Source organism: Eretmochelys imbricata, chromosome 4 (assembly GCF_965152235.1).
Source record: "Eretmochelys imbricata isolate rEreImb1 chromosome 4, rEreImb1.hap1, whole genome shotgun sequence".
Lineage (NCBI taxonomy): Eukaryota > Metazoa > Chordata > Testudines > Cheloniidae > Eretmochelys > Eretmochelys imbricata.
In genome coordinates this window covers 72,819,435-72,834,209 of record NC_135575.1, presented here as the reverse complement: position 1 = coordinate 72,834,209, position 14,775 = coordinate 72,819,435, and the positions used below count along the sequence as shown (strand labels likewise).

Genomic DNA, 14,775 nt, shown 5'->3' with positions numbered 1-14,775 from the left:
TAGGCAGAGTTCTCCCCTGCCTCATCAGGCTCCTGCAGCAGTTTCCCTGAGCTTGAGCTGGTGAAAAATGGTCAAAGATCCCTAAGTAGAACAGCCCCTGTTCTTTCATATCTTCCAGTCCCCTCAGTTAGGTGACTCCTTGATCAGCTTCCTCAGGTGATCAAACCCTTACAGGGTAACCTCTTCACTGACAAATGGTGGTTGTGGGTGGGAGCCAGCCTGTGGTCTAGGATGTTTTTATTTGAATTGAGGAGGTCCTGATTTAATGATCCTCTATTGTCAGCGCTACATCACTGCCCTTTGGAATGACGAGATGGGTGAGGTAATATTTCTTTTATTAGACCCACCCAACTTTTGTTGGCGAGAGAGACAAGCTTTTGAGCCACAGAGAGCTCTTCTTCAGATCTGGGAAAGATATTTAGAGCATCACAGCTAAATGCAAGGTGGAACAGATTGTTTAGCATAAGTAGTTATCACATATTCTAAGGGACCATTCAAGGTAGAGTGTCCTGTTAACACCTCTGCGGTCATAGGGAAAAAGAGGGGGTTAGTGGGTTGCAGATTGTTGTAATAAACCCTAAATCCAGTGTGTCTGTTCAGTCAATGATTTTTGGTGTCTAGCAGAGTTATGAATTTCAGCTCCCAGGCTCATCTTCTGAAAGTATTGTTCCAGTTTCCTTTGAGGAGGAGTACTGATAGGTCCAGATATAGAGTGATTGCTTTGTGGAAAGTGTTCGCCCGCCGGTGATAGGGTGTTTTTTGTCTTTTATCGTTTTCTTCTGTGAGTTCATTCAAGAGCTTAGTGATTGTCTGGTTTCACCCACATAGTTGAGACATTTAGGGCACTGGATGAGGTATACCACATGTTGTGATAGGCATGAGTAGGATCCATGGATTTTGAAAGTTGTGTTATGGGGGGTGTTGGTCATTGTAGCAATGGAGATATGGCTGCAGGTTTTGCATCTGTTTTTCTGTCAGGGTCTGGTGCATCTTTGAGTTGGTTTGTGGGGAGCTTGCTTCGGTTGGGGGCAGGGGAGTTGTTTGAAGGCCAGTAGTGGGGGTTCAGGAAACATTTATTTCAGGATGGACTTGAGTATGTCTTATAGTTGTTTGTTTGGTACCCCATATGGGTTCCAGTGTGGGGTGGTAGCTGTCAACTAGGGGGTCTGTGATTGGAGAGGGTTTTATTTCTTTATGGAAGCTGGTTCTTTTGCGGTATTTGGGTGGCCTGTTCCATGATGCAGTCTACTTTTCTGGTGGAGTCTTCTTGTTTGGCAAAGGTGGTTTTGAGTATGTTAAGATATATATCCTGGAGGTTCTCCTCAGAGCATATTCTGTGGTATCTGAGTGCCTGGCTGTAGATAACTGATTTCTTGGGAGGATGTGGGGTGGTTACTGGATCTGTGAAGGTAGATGTGGTGATCTGTGGGTTTCTTGCATATGGTTGTCTGTAGGATTCCATTATTGAAGCTGATGGTGTTGTCCAGGAAGTTTGTGCTAGTTTGGGAGTGTTCCAGAGAGAGTTTAATGGATAGCTGGTGATTGTTGAAGATGTGGTGGAACTCTATGAAGGCATTTACTCAGTCTGTCCAGAGTAGGAAAATATCATCAACGTGTCTTTGGTATGTCATTGGTTTTGTGGTTCGTTTGTTCAGAAATTCTTTTCCAAGGTGGTCCATAAAGAGATTGGCATATTGGGGACCCATCCTAGCACCCATGGCAATTTTTATGGTTTGGACAAAATGTTTGTTTGAATGTAAAATTGTTTTGGGGATGAAATGGATGAGTTTGGCAAAGTGTTTGGGGTGGATATTTGAGAGTTGTTCATTGTCTCAAATGGTCCCTTAGAATATGTGTTTAGCATAAGTACTGTAGTTAGCAATCTGTTCCACCTTGCATTTAGCTGTGACGCTTGGAGTACCTTTCCCAGACCTGAAGAAGAACTTTGTGGCTTGAAAACTTTTTCACCAACAGAAATTGGTCCAATGAAAGATATTACCTCACCCACCTTGTGTCTCTAATATCCTGGGACCAACATGGCTACAATTGCAATGCATATCCTTCAGAATGTCAGCTCAACATGGAGCTAAAAAGATAACAGAAAAGGCAAAGAGCTGCACATTCAAATGAAGTTGGCAGCCTGATGAAGAAACATACAGAGAATTCATAATCTCACCCAGAATCCATAAATTACACAGACAGGTTCCCCAAAATATCACAACAGTACTTCTTGACAAACTGGAAGCAGGGACATTTTTTCCACCGGCAGTGGTGATCCTGCCAGATACATAGCTCATGAAGCTGCCAAAAGTCCAGCAAAGGCAGCCATTCAAGAAGTCTTACAGTTGCCTGGACTGTGTGCTGTTGGCTTCTTCACAGTGATGGCCTCTCTCCCTCCAGGGATCCTTGGAGAGTGGGAAAGTGTTCTACCTTGGCTGGAGAAACAAGGCTGCTGTGCCTAGAAATGTCTGGGGAAAAGATCAATTAAAACTTTCTTGAAATCTTCAGTGAGATTGCCCAAGAGGACCAAAAAGCTGCACAGGCCAAAATAAACCAACAACCTTGCAAGTAGTGGAGGGTTTTGATTGCTGGGTATATTGGCCAAACCAAGTCCCCTCTGAGCTAACCACACACTGTTTTTGTCTCTTTCCACAGCGTGCAAATCATGTGTTTTGGATTTTTAAACCAGTCAGTTACAATGTATGTTTTGCAAAATCATGTTTTCTGAAATCCCAATTATTGGTTTGCTTGCAAGTACTATTTTCTGTTTTAATTGTATGTATTCTATTTTATTTGTAAGCAGGTAGTCATTGTCCCAATATGTACTTTGAATGCTCAGGTATTGGTTTGTGTGTAGCTTACAATTGCTGGAATTTTTTTCTCCTGTTTGCAGTGTGTTTAATTTTATTTGGTTACATTGCCTGTGAAGGAATGTATTTCAAGATCATCAGGGCTATTTGCAAAGGTATTTATTTGGGAATGCTTTTTGGTATCTCTCCTCCCCCGCCCGCCCATTTTCATTCTGTTGGTTTTGCCCAGTACTGCCAGTTCATGCTCTTAAAATAAACTGGTTACTTTAAAATATAATTCCTTTGTTGCCTGCGTGCATGCAGTCAGCTACCATTTGAGGGGGTGGTGAAATGTATGGTGCTCTTGAGAAAGTGGTTCATTGGTTGGATGGTTTGTTTTTAAAGAGCCGCATAAATAGGAATTATAAATGTTGCCTTCCTGAGTCCTCTTACTCCGTGATTAGTTTGCTCTCTGGGTGTCAGAGTGTCTGGCTCTCCGTTGGCTGCTTACTGTCCATGTCCCCCCTGCATCATCCATGTCCCTCTCCTCAGTGAGCTCCTTTTTATTCTGCAGTTCTGAGGTGCCTTCCTCTGGAGCTCATGAGTGTCTGTCAATAATAGGATGGCATTGAGCTCCACATAATAACAGCAACTCTTGGGAGCAATGCCAGACTTTTTGTTGCTCTCCTTTGTGTCCTGGTAAGCCTGCTGTAGCTCCTTCCCATTTTCCTGGCATTGAAACTTGTCCCTGTCGCACCTAGCTTCCGTGTCTCCTTTGTAATATCAGCATGTACCTCTTTATTCCTGTGGGAATTCTGCAGCTGTGCCTGCACAACTGCTTCTCCCTAGAGGCTGAGGAAATCTAGGACCTCTTTCCTGGACCTGGTAGTCGCTCACACTTTAGTTGGAGTTTTAGCCAGAGCCATACTTACATACTTGCAAAGATGAGGTAGCAGAAAAAGTGTTTCCAAATACAATGGGAATTTTAAATGATAGGGTGTTACCTGCTCAATTTAATGCACCCTGCCTATACGTTACCGAGGGCTCAAGGTGTGACCTGGTCAATTTAGAACACCCTGCCTATATCATACCGAGGGCTCAAGGCGTGACCCAATCAATTTAGGAACCCCCACCCTTTCATTTTTGAGGGCTCAGGGTATAAGGCACCTATCCTTACCCACAGCGCTCAGGAAGAAAACTGGTCAATTTAAGCACCTGCCCTTTCCCTCGGGGCTCAGGTCTCTACGGGTCTGTGGAACCTTTTCACAGCGGAAGAGCCTTACACAGCTGTGCTCTAAACATCTATTTATTAGCAACACACATAGAATACATATACCAAGCAAATCTCTTATGCTCACCACTCCCAATATACAGACAAATTTCACCTGATGGCCAGTCAAGATTCATTCATCTGGGGGTTCCTGGCGATGCCTCTGCACGTCACAGTCGTGCAGAGGGGGTCGGAGTTCTAGCAGCCTGACGTTGCACTGCAATTGGGAAATGGTTCCCAAAAAGCTTTTGTTTTTCATTTACATTATATAGGTAAAACTAGCTCCCTCCTTCAAATTTACTAAACCTATCACATATCAGAGGGGTAGCCATGTTAATCTGGATCTGTAAAAAGCGGCAGAGAGTCCTGTGCTGAAGAAGCGGGTATTCACCTGCGAAAGCTTTTGCTCCAGTACGTCTGTTAGTCTATAAGGTGCCACAGGACTCTGTGCTACTTAAACCTATCACATTATCCCATGCTCCTCAATAACAAATTTTTTTTCTTTTTTTCTTTTTTTTTTTTTTTTTTTTTTACCAATTATGCCCTGGCACCTATGTGTCCTCCTTCCTGCCCAAGTTCTTTACATTTTATCTTTCATGCCCAAATTGTAACTTAGTTGTGACCGTCTCTATTTGTCCAGATGGTCAGCATAAAACACTGGTCAGAGCTTATTTTACCATTTGTTGAGTCTCTTTCTGTATCCTCCCTAATTTCCCAGCGTCTTTACAACCTCGGTGGTTATAACTCTTGTTAGGAACATTCCTGAGGTGGGGGGGAGGGTGCTTTATTAGCTGCAGAACATTCCTTTTTTCAATTGTAGTGGTGAACTCCAAGTTTCGCCCAAGGCTGGTTTAATATTGTGGGTAAGGGGTGTGGGAAGTGTTGAACAGCTCTCAGGCCTACAAGGGCATATGCTTCTGGTCATTATGACTCCAGGGCAGCAGAGTTCTTTGATCAGAGTGGTTGCTTCTGTGGAAACAGTTAAATTGTGGGCTTGTTGCTAGAGTACTGTACTGCTGTCTACTTCAGCATTCACACTGGCATTGTGCTGATAGAACAGTACTTAAGTCCCTTGGGGAACTGGTTTAACTTCACCAGCAAAAGTTCAGGGTTTTGTCAGGAGGATTCAAAATTGTGTTAATATATTTCAAAGTTCAGAGATGCCGTTTTTCTGGTAAACTTCAAAGTGTAGGCCAGGTCTTAGTGTTGTTTTTCACCAAGAATGTGTATAATGTACAGTATGGTTTCTAGAAACCTAATTATCAGAACCGTATCCTTTGTTTGAGCACAGAGCAAACAATTACTTTGTTCTATTTTTTTAAAAATTTCTGTTGAGGTAGAATCAGAGGGTGTTTTGTTTTGTTTTTAAAACAAATAAATATTCTTTGTTTACCACTAACATTCCAGAACACTGCTGTGGATGAGAACTTGTAAATGAAACTGACTTGAAATGTACTATGAAAAAAACTGAATTGACTTGTGTTCATTTCCTTTTCATCTCTCAGCTTAAACAAACACTATAAATAGTGCAAAATAAACTGACATTTAAAAAACTTATTTCAATTTTAATTATAGAAGGTGATTTTAATAAGTTAATTGAGATTTGTTTTGTAGAGGTGGTTTAAGATGGTAGTGATCTGATGATGACTTTTAGGAAATGTCTGTTCTTGAACTAATATATATGTATATATCATTTGTCCGATGTAATTCGTTTTTATCTCCGTAAAGTTCTTATTTTTTAAAAAGATAACTAGCAGGAGAATGAACAGTCTCTTATGTAAAAAAAATATAAATCAGTTTACATGTGTTCTGAGTTTCTCAGACCCGCTCAACACTTAAAGTAAAAGGAACATTTTCCCATTTTAGTGGAAAGGCAAAACATGCAGTCTCATGTGTTCCATACTTAGTTTGCTAATTGTGTAGAGGTTTTTTATATAATATTTTAAATAGGTATTCCTACTTTGATTTGATCTTTAATTTCCAGTTCTGTTTCTTGTTTGTTACTGAATATCCTAATCTGAAGTTTTTTGTGACCTTTTCAGATGTTAAGAACATGTTCACTCCCAGATCTTTCCAAGTTGTACAGAACACTAGTTGACGTTCCCATTGTAGCAGATGTACAACATCAAAACAATCTTGAAATAGAGGATATGGAAGATGAGCATGTCAAAGAAGGGCATTCTGATTCTGAAGACATGTAAGCATAATTTATTTATCAACTCTTGCAAAAAAAAAAAATAGAGAGAAATAATAAAGGCCTCTTAATTTAACTGAAATACACTAGAAAATAACTATTAACCTCATCCACCTATACTTCTATTTTATCTCTTTTATTGGACCAACTTCTGTTGGTGAAAGAGACGGTTTCGAGCTACACAGAGCTCTTCCTTCGGTCTGGAAAAAGTACTCAGAGTGTCACGCCTAAGTACCACGTGGAACAGATAGTTTAGCATAAGTAGTTAGCACATATTTTAAGGGACCGTTCGAGGCGAAGTGATCCTTGAATGGTCTCTTAAAATATGTGCTAACTACTTATGCTAAACTATCTGTTCAGCCTTGAACCCAGAGTGTCACAGCTTAATAACTTACCTAGACATGAGGAAGAGCTCTGTGTAGCTCGAAACCTTATCAGAAATTGGTCCAATAAAAGATATAACCTCACACACCTTGTATCTCAAATATCCTGGGACTAACACGGCTACAACAACAATGCATACCACACAGAGGTATGTTTTACTCTCTCCCATCTTAAACAAAAATCAAAACCCTACCTTAACACCTCTTGCTTCTCCAGCTACCACTCTATCTTTCTTCCTTCCATCTCTAAGCTCATTGAATGCACTGTTGTCAGCAACTGTTGCCTGGAGTTCATCTTCTCTAGTTTATTCCTAGATGCTCTTCAGGCCCCTTGCACGCCACTAAAACGAAACTCTTGTTGACACTAATAACTCTTTTCTAGTTAAAGTTCAGAACCCAATACTCCATCCTTGTTGTCTTTGACCTGGCCAGCCACCATCACTGACCGTGCTCTTCTTGAAATTTTGTCCTCCATTGATTTTTCATGGCTCTGTCCTCTCCTTGTTCTTCCCCTACCTCTCTAATTGCTCCTTTAGCTTGTCCTTTTGAAGGATCTCCTATACAGCTCTGTCCTTGTTGTCTCCTCTTCTCCCTCTATACCTTATCTCTGGGTAGTCTTCAAACACGAATTCAATTACCATTTCTATGTGGAAGATTCATAGATCTACCACTCTATAGTTTTGTCCAAACTATAATCTTTGCCTGTCTCTCTGACCTCTCCTAGTGGATGTCTAGTTTTCAGCTCAAACAGAACATGGCTGAAACAAAGTTTTTACTCTTCTTCTCCCAACCCCCCACCGCAATTCTATCTGCGACCGCCTTTCTTGATCACCGTGGACAACACCAGTTGCCTGTCTATCAATCAGGTCGATAACCTAGGTGTCATCTTTGACGTGGATCTCTTTGTAGGTTATCATAAATATAAAGGGAAGGGTAAACCCCTTTAAAATCCCTCCTGGCCAGAGGAAAAATCCTCTCACCCGTAAAGGGTTAAGAAGCTAAAGGTAACCTCGCTGGCACCTGACCAAAATGACCAGTGAGGAGACAAGATACTTTCAAAAGCTGGGAGGAGGGAGAAAAGCAAAGGGTCTGTGGCTGTCTGTGTGATGCTTTTGCCGGAGACAGAACAGGAATGGAGTCTTAGAACTTAGTAAGTAATCTAGCTATGTATGTGTTAGATTATGATTTCTTTAAATGGCTGAGAAAATAGCTGTGCTGAATAGAATGATTATTCCTGTCTGTGTGTCTTTTTTGTAACTTAAGGTTTTTCCTAGAGGGATTCTCTGTTTTAAATCTAATTACCCTGTAAGATATCTACCATCCTGATTTTACAGAGGTGATTCCTTTACTTCTATTTACTTCTATTTCTATTAAAAGTCATCTTGTAAGAAAACTGAATGCTTTTTCATTGTTCTCAGATCCAAGGGTTTGGGTCTGTGGTCACCTATGCAAATTGGTGAGGATTTTTACGAAACCTTTCCCAGGAAGTGGGGTGCTAGGGTTGGAAGGATTTTGGGGGAAAGACGTGTCCAAACTCCATTTTTTCAGGAACCCAGATAAAGTTTGGTGGTGGCAGTGGAAATCCAAGGGCAAAAGGTAAAATAATTTGTACGTTGGGGAAGTTTTAACCTAAGGTGGTGAAAGTAAGCTTAGGAGGTTTTCATGCAGGTCCCCACATCTGTACCCTAGAGTTCAGAGTGGAGAAGGAGCCTTGACGTAGGTCCTCTCACACTACGTCTAAATCTTGCTGATTCTTTCTGCATAACCTACAGCCTTTTTTCTCCGCCTACAGAGCCAAAAATCTCATTTAGGTTCTTCCTCATCTTATGTTTTGATTACTGCAACATCGTTTACTGTGGTCTCGACAAATGCAATCTTGCCCCACTCGTATGCATCCAGAATGCTGCTGCAAAGATTGTTATCCTTCCCCATTGCTTCTACTGTGTCATGCCTTCTCTTTGCGTCGCTACCTTGTCTTTCCCGCTTCTCTGTTGCATAAGAACAGCCATACTGTATCAGACTAATGGTCCATCTAGCCCAATGCTAGATGCTTCAGAGGGAATGAGTGGAACAGTGCAATCAAGTGATCTATCCTGTTGCCACTCCCAGTGTCTGGTAGTCAGATGCTTAGGGACACACACAGCATGGAGTTGTCCCTGACCATCTTGGCTAATAGCCATTGATGGACTTATCTTCCATGAAATTATCTAATTCTTTTTTTAACCCAGTAATACTTTCGACTTTTACAACATCTCCTGGCAACGAGTTCCACAGGTTGACTGTGTGTTGTGTAAATAAGTCATTCCTTTTTTTCTTTTAAACTCGCTGCATATTAATTTCATTGAGTAATTTTTTGATTATGTGATTTTTTGTCTTATGTGAAGGGATAAATAACACTTCCTTATTCATAAAAAGAAAAAGAGTACTTGTGGCACCTTAGAGACTAACAAATTTATTAGAGCATAAGCTTTCGTGAGCTACAGCTCGCTTCATTGGATGCATACAATGGAAAATATAGTGGGGAGATTTTATATACACAGAGAACATGAAACAGTGGGTGTTACCATACAGACTGTAACAACAGTGATCAGGAAAGGTGAGCTATTACCAGCAGGAGAGCAGGGGCGGGGAGAGGAACCTTTTGTAGTGATAATCACGGTGGGCCATTTCCAGCAGTTGACAAGAACAGTAGGAGGGGAAATAAACAAGGGGAAATAGTTTTACTATGGCTAGTGGCGTTCTGTTATTTTCTTGGTTGCGCCTGTCCTGTAGTAAGTAACTTCTGGGTACTCTTCTGGCTCTGTCAATCTGTTCCTTCACTTCAGCAGGTGGGTACTGTAGTTGTAAGAACGCTTGATCGAGATCTTGTAGGTGTTTGCCTCTGTCTGAGGGGTTGAGAGTACCAGAAGTTACCTACTACAGGACAGGCCCAACAAAGAAAATAACAGAACGCCACTCGCCATCACCTTCAGCCCCCAACTAAAATCTCTCCAATGCATCATCAAGGATCTACAACCTATCCTGAAGGAGGACCCATCACTCTCACAGATCTTGGGAGACAGGCCAGTCCTTGCTTATAGACAGCCCCCCAACCTGAAGCAAATACTCACCAGCAACCACACAACAAAAACACTAACCCAGGAACATATTCTTGCAACAAAGCCCGTTGACAACTGTGTCCACATATCTATTCAGGGGACACCATCATAGGGCTTAATCACATCAGCCATACTATCAGAGGCTCGTTCACCTGCACATCTACCAATGTGATACATGCCATCATGTGCCAGCAATGCCCCTCTGCCACGTACATTGGCCAGACTGGACAGTCTCTATGTAAGAGAATAAATGGACACAAATCAGACGTCAAGAATTATAACATTCAAAAACCAGTCGGAGAACACTTCAGTCTCTTTGGTCACTTGATTACAGACCTAAAAGTTGCAATTCTTCAACAAAAAAACTTCCAAACCAGACTCCAACGAGAGAGTGCTGAATTGGAATTAATTTGCAAACTGGATACAATTAACTTAGGCTTGAGTAAAGATTGGGAGTGGATGGGTCATTACACAAAATAAAACTATTTCCCCTTGTTTATTTCCCCTCCTACTGTTCTTGTCAACTTGCTGGACATGGCCCACCTTGATTATCACTACGAAAGGTTCCTCTCCCAGCCCCTGCTCTCCTGCTGGTAATAGCTCACCTTACCTGATCACTCTTGTTAGAGTCTGTATGGTAGCACCCATTGTTTCATGTTCTCTGTGTATATAAAATCTCCCCACTATATTTTCCACTGTATGCATCTGATGAAGTGAGTTGTAGCTCACAAAAGCTTATGCTCTAATACATTTGTTAGTCTCTAAGGTGACACAAGTCCTCCTTTTCTTTTTACAGATAGAGACTAACACGGCTGCTACTCTGAAACTTCCTTATTTACTTTCTCAACATCATATCATGATTTTATACATCTCTGTAATAGCGCCCCCCCCCCCCCCCCCCCAGTCATCTCTTTTCCAAGTTGAACAGTCCCAGTCTTCTATTTCTCCCTATATGGAAGCTGTTCCATACCCATAATCTTTTTTGAGTTGGGGTGACCAAAACTGCATGCAGTAGTCAAGGTGTGGGTATACCATTGATTATGGCATATTTTCTCTTTTAGTATCTATTCATTTCCTAATGGTTCCTAACATTGTTAGCTTTTTTTCACTCCTGCTGCACATTGAGCAGATGTTTTCAGAGAACTATCCACAATGACTCCCAAGATCTTTCTTGAGTGGTAACAGCTAATTTAGACCCCATCACTTTGTATGTATAACTGGGATTATGTTTTCCAGTGTGCATTACTTTGCACATCTACTATTTTCTTGCCCAGTCACCCAGTTTTGTGAGATCCCTTTGTAATTCTTCACAGTCTGCTTTGGACATAACTATCTTAAGTAAGTTAGTAACATCTGCGAATTTTGCCACCTGTTTACCCCTTTTTCCAGATCATTTCCGAATATGCTGAACAGCACTGGTCCCAGTCCAGATCCTTGGGGGGAACCCCACTGTTTACCTCTCTCCTCTATGAAAACTGACCATTTATTCCTACTGTTTCCTGTCTTGTAACCAATTACTGATCCATGAGATGACCTTCTTTCTTATCCCATGACTTCTTACTTTGCTCAAGAGCCTTTGGTGAAGGACCTTGTCAAGGACTTTCAGAAAGTCCAGGTACTCTGTAACCACTGAATTACCCTTGTCCACATGTTTGTTGACCTCCTCAAAGAATTCTAACAGACTGATGAGGCATGATTTCCCTTTACAAAAGCCATGTTGACTGTTCCCCAACAATACTCCTGAGGGAATTCTGCAACAAAATATTAAAAATTCTTCCACAAAAATATTTTAAAATTCTGCATATTTTATCTGTCAAAATAACACAATGTAATCACACCATTTTCAATTATTTGCTGAGAAGTATTTTGAAATAAATTACCAAAATAATTGAAAATGATGTGATTATATTGCTGCGTTTGTTATTTTGACAATTAAAATATGCAGAATTTTAAATTGTTTGGGTTTTTTTATGCAGAATTCCTTCAAGAATACCAGGGTTTTGTGTTGCACAATCTGGGTGCGGGGTCTGGGTGGAGGGGGAATAGGACTCTACTGGGGAGTCCAGGTGAAGGTGGTTAGGGCTCAGTGGGGTGGGGGGGTCACGGTTGGGGCTCAGTGGTGGGGTCTGGGTATGGGGAGCTCCTCATGCAGGGGCTGAGGCTCGTGGGGTGAGGATTTGGGGAGCGGGTAGGGGGATTCTGGGTGTGGGGGTCTCTGGATGCAGAGGGGACTTGAGGGGGTTCTGGGATGTGGAGGGGGCTTGAGGGGAGGGGTTCTGGATGCGCAGGAGGGGGAGGAGTCACTGTACAGGGAGCTGCTCCCGCCGCCCGCCCGCCCACCCAAAACCCCCGCCCCTGCACTCAGATCCCTATGCTGAGCCACCGCCTTCTCCTCCTCCTCTTCCTCCCCCCGTGGTGCAGAGCTTCCTGCAGCCAGGGGAAGTTTCTGGGGCATGATCTGATCCAGCACCATCTGTTCCATGCAGGGAAAGGTGAGAGAGAGGGGGAAGTCAGTTTCCATCTCTCTCTCTCTCTCTCTCTCTTCTCCCCCCCCCCCAGCCCCCAAACTGGTAATGTCCCTGGACAGCCCAGGCATCCCCAGACCCCTCTCCCCCACCCCCGTGATTTACCTCTGCTCCCCCTCCCGGTTGCCCAAACAGACATGTCTGAGCTAGGGATGCCAACTTTCTATTTGCAAAAAACTGAACATTCCAGCCATGCCCCTTCTCTGAGGCCCTGCCCCTTCCCCAAGGCCCCGCCCGCTCTTGGACGCCCTGCCCATTGCTCACTCCATCCTCGCTCGCTCTCTCCCACCCTTGATCACTCACTCCTTCTCATTAGGCAAGGGGTTGGGTTGTGGGAGGGGGTGAGGGCTCTGGGGTGGGGCAACGTGTTGGGGTGTGGGATCTGGGAGAGAGCTTGGGTGCAGGAGGTGTCTAGGCAGGGGGTTTGGGCTCCCCGTGGCGCTCACCTCAGGAAGCTCCTAGAAGTGGTGACATGTCCCTTCGGCTCCTAAGTGCAGGGGTGACCAAAAGGCTCTGCGCACTGCCTCTGGCCACAGACGCAGCCACTGCGGCTCCCATTGGCCACATTCTCAGCCAATGGGAGCTACGGAGCCGGTGCTCAGGGTGGGGTGTGGGCAGTGCGTGGAGCCTCGGAGGCTTCCCCTGCATCTAGGAGTCAGAGGGATATGTCGCCACTTCCGGGAGTGGCATGGAGCCAGATAGGGACCGTCCCTGCACTGCAACTGGATTTTTAATGGCCCAGTCAGCGGTGCTGACAAGAGCTGTCAGGGTCCCTTTTCCGGGTGTTCCAGTTGAAAACCGGACACCTGGCAACCCTAGTCTGAGCTGCTGAGGAGGGGTGAGTGAGTACTGGTGCAGTTTCTCTTTGCTTCCCCACAGAAACCATTTTCTGCAAGGAAGCAAAGGGAATCTGTGGGGTGGGGGCATTTTTCTGCTGCACCACAGTGGTGCAGAATTTCTCCAGGAGTACCAACAATCATGTTCAGCCATTTGTCTGATAATTTGTTTGATAGTTTAAACCAATTTGCCTGATACTGAAATTAGGCTTACTGGTCTGTAATTGCCAGGGTCACATCTGGAGCCTTTCTTAAAAAGTAGACATTAAGTATCTTTCAGACATCTGGTACAGAGGCTGAGTTAAGTAGTAGGTTACGTACCATAGTAAGTAGCTCTGCAATATCATATTTGAGTTCCTTCACAATTCTTAGGTGAATACCATATGGTCCTAGTGACTTATTTCTGTTTCATTTTATCAGTTTGTTCCAAAACCACCTCTATCAACAACTCAGTCTGCAACAGTTGCTCAGATTAGTCACCTAAAAAGAATGGCTCAGATATTGGAAGTGAAGACTGATGCAAAGAATTAATTTAGCTTCTGTACAATGGTCTTGTCTTCCTTGTGTGCTCCTTTAATGGCTCCACTTATTGTTTGGTATTCTTCCTGCTTCTGATGTACTTACAAAAACTAACAGCAATTTTTTTTTTCTTTGCTAGTGCTCTTCAAATTCTTTTTTTTGGCTTGTCTAATTATACTTTTACATTTGATTTGCCAGAGTTTGTTCCTTTCTATTTTTCTCAGTAGCATTTGACTTCCAATTTTTAAAGGATGCCTTTTTGTCTCTAACCACCTGATCAGTTACACAGGGTTTGTCTTCACTTACAAGGCCCTTCACAGCATATTTCCACTCTGCCTATCATTTTTCATTCAATATCAAGATGTTGACTCCTGCCTCCGATTGGTCCACTTGTTAAATTTTCAAATAAGCACCTTTGTGCTTTCTCCCATGCAGCCTCTCCATGCTTGGATGTAAACATCTGCAAAGTTACCTCAGAATCCTGCTTTGCTCTGACTCCTACAAAAAACTTAACAGTTAGGATGTTGGTGTGCTGAGACCACTGCCTATCATGCTGACCAGTGTTGTTTCCTTGTACTCTCTATCTGTTGCGTCTTGCTGTGACGTTCCCTCTGGTGTTATCTGGACTGGTGATCTGCTAGGTCAGTCCAACCCTTGACTCTGGGAGCCAGCCTTACCCTGCTCTGCTGTGAGAACCCCCGCTCCCGGGATGTTCACACACAGCCTCTGGCATGTAAGCTGCTCCTTGGATTGTGCAACCGAATGAGACTAGCCAATACCTCCGGTCCCAGACACAGCCCTAGGAACCTCTGTCTTGCAGTGTCCAGTTATGCCCGCTGGACGCTGCAAGCTTATTTGAGTTTGTCAATTTAACAAAGAAATTGATATGCACCAGGTTGTTATCCCAAGGGGAGTCTCTTATCATGCTTCAAACCAAACGAACTGCTTCAGGTAGAATAAACAACAGATTTAATAACTATAAAGATAGATTTTAAGTGTTTGTAAGTCAAAGCATAACAAGTCAGATTTGATCAATGAAATAAAGGCAAAACGCATTCTAAACTGATCTTAACAATTTCAGTGCCCTTACAAACTTAGATGCTTCTCACCACAGGCTGACTGGTTGCTCTTTAGCCAGGCTCTCCCCTTTGATCAGCGCTT

At 43.1% G+C, this 14,775-nt stretch overlaps 1 protein-coding gene across 4 annotated transcripts in view; it reads left to right on the top strand.

Moving 5' to 3' along the window:
• NEK1 (NIMA related kinase 1) overlaps positions 1-14,775 on the top strand; it is a 145,082-nt gene that overhangs the window by 115,157 nt on the left and 15,150 nt on the right. For all 4 annotated transcript variants that reach the window (XM_077815444.1, XM_077815446.1, XM_077815445.1 and 1 more), the window contains one exon: positions 6,102-6,256. In XM_077815444.1, coding sequence (XP_077671570.1) covers positions 6,102-6,256 — 155 coding nt within the window. The remainder of the gene's footprint in view (positions 1-6,101; positions 6,257-14,775) is intronic.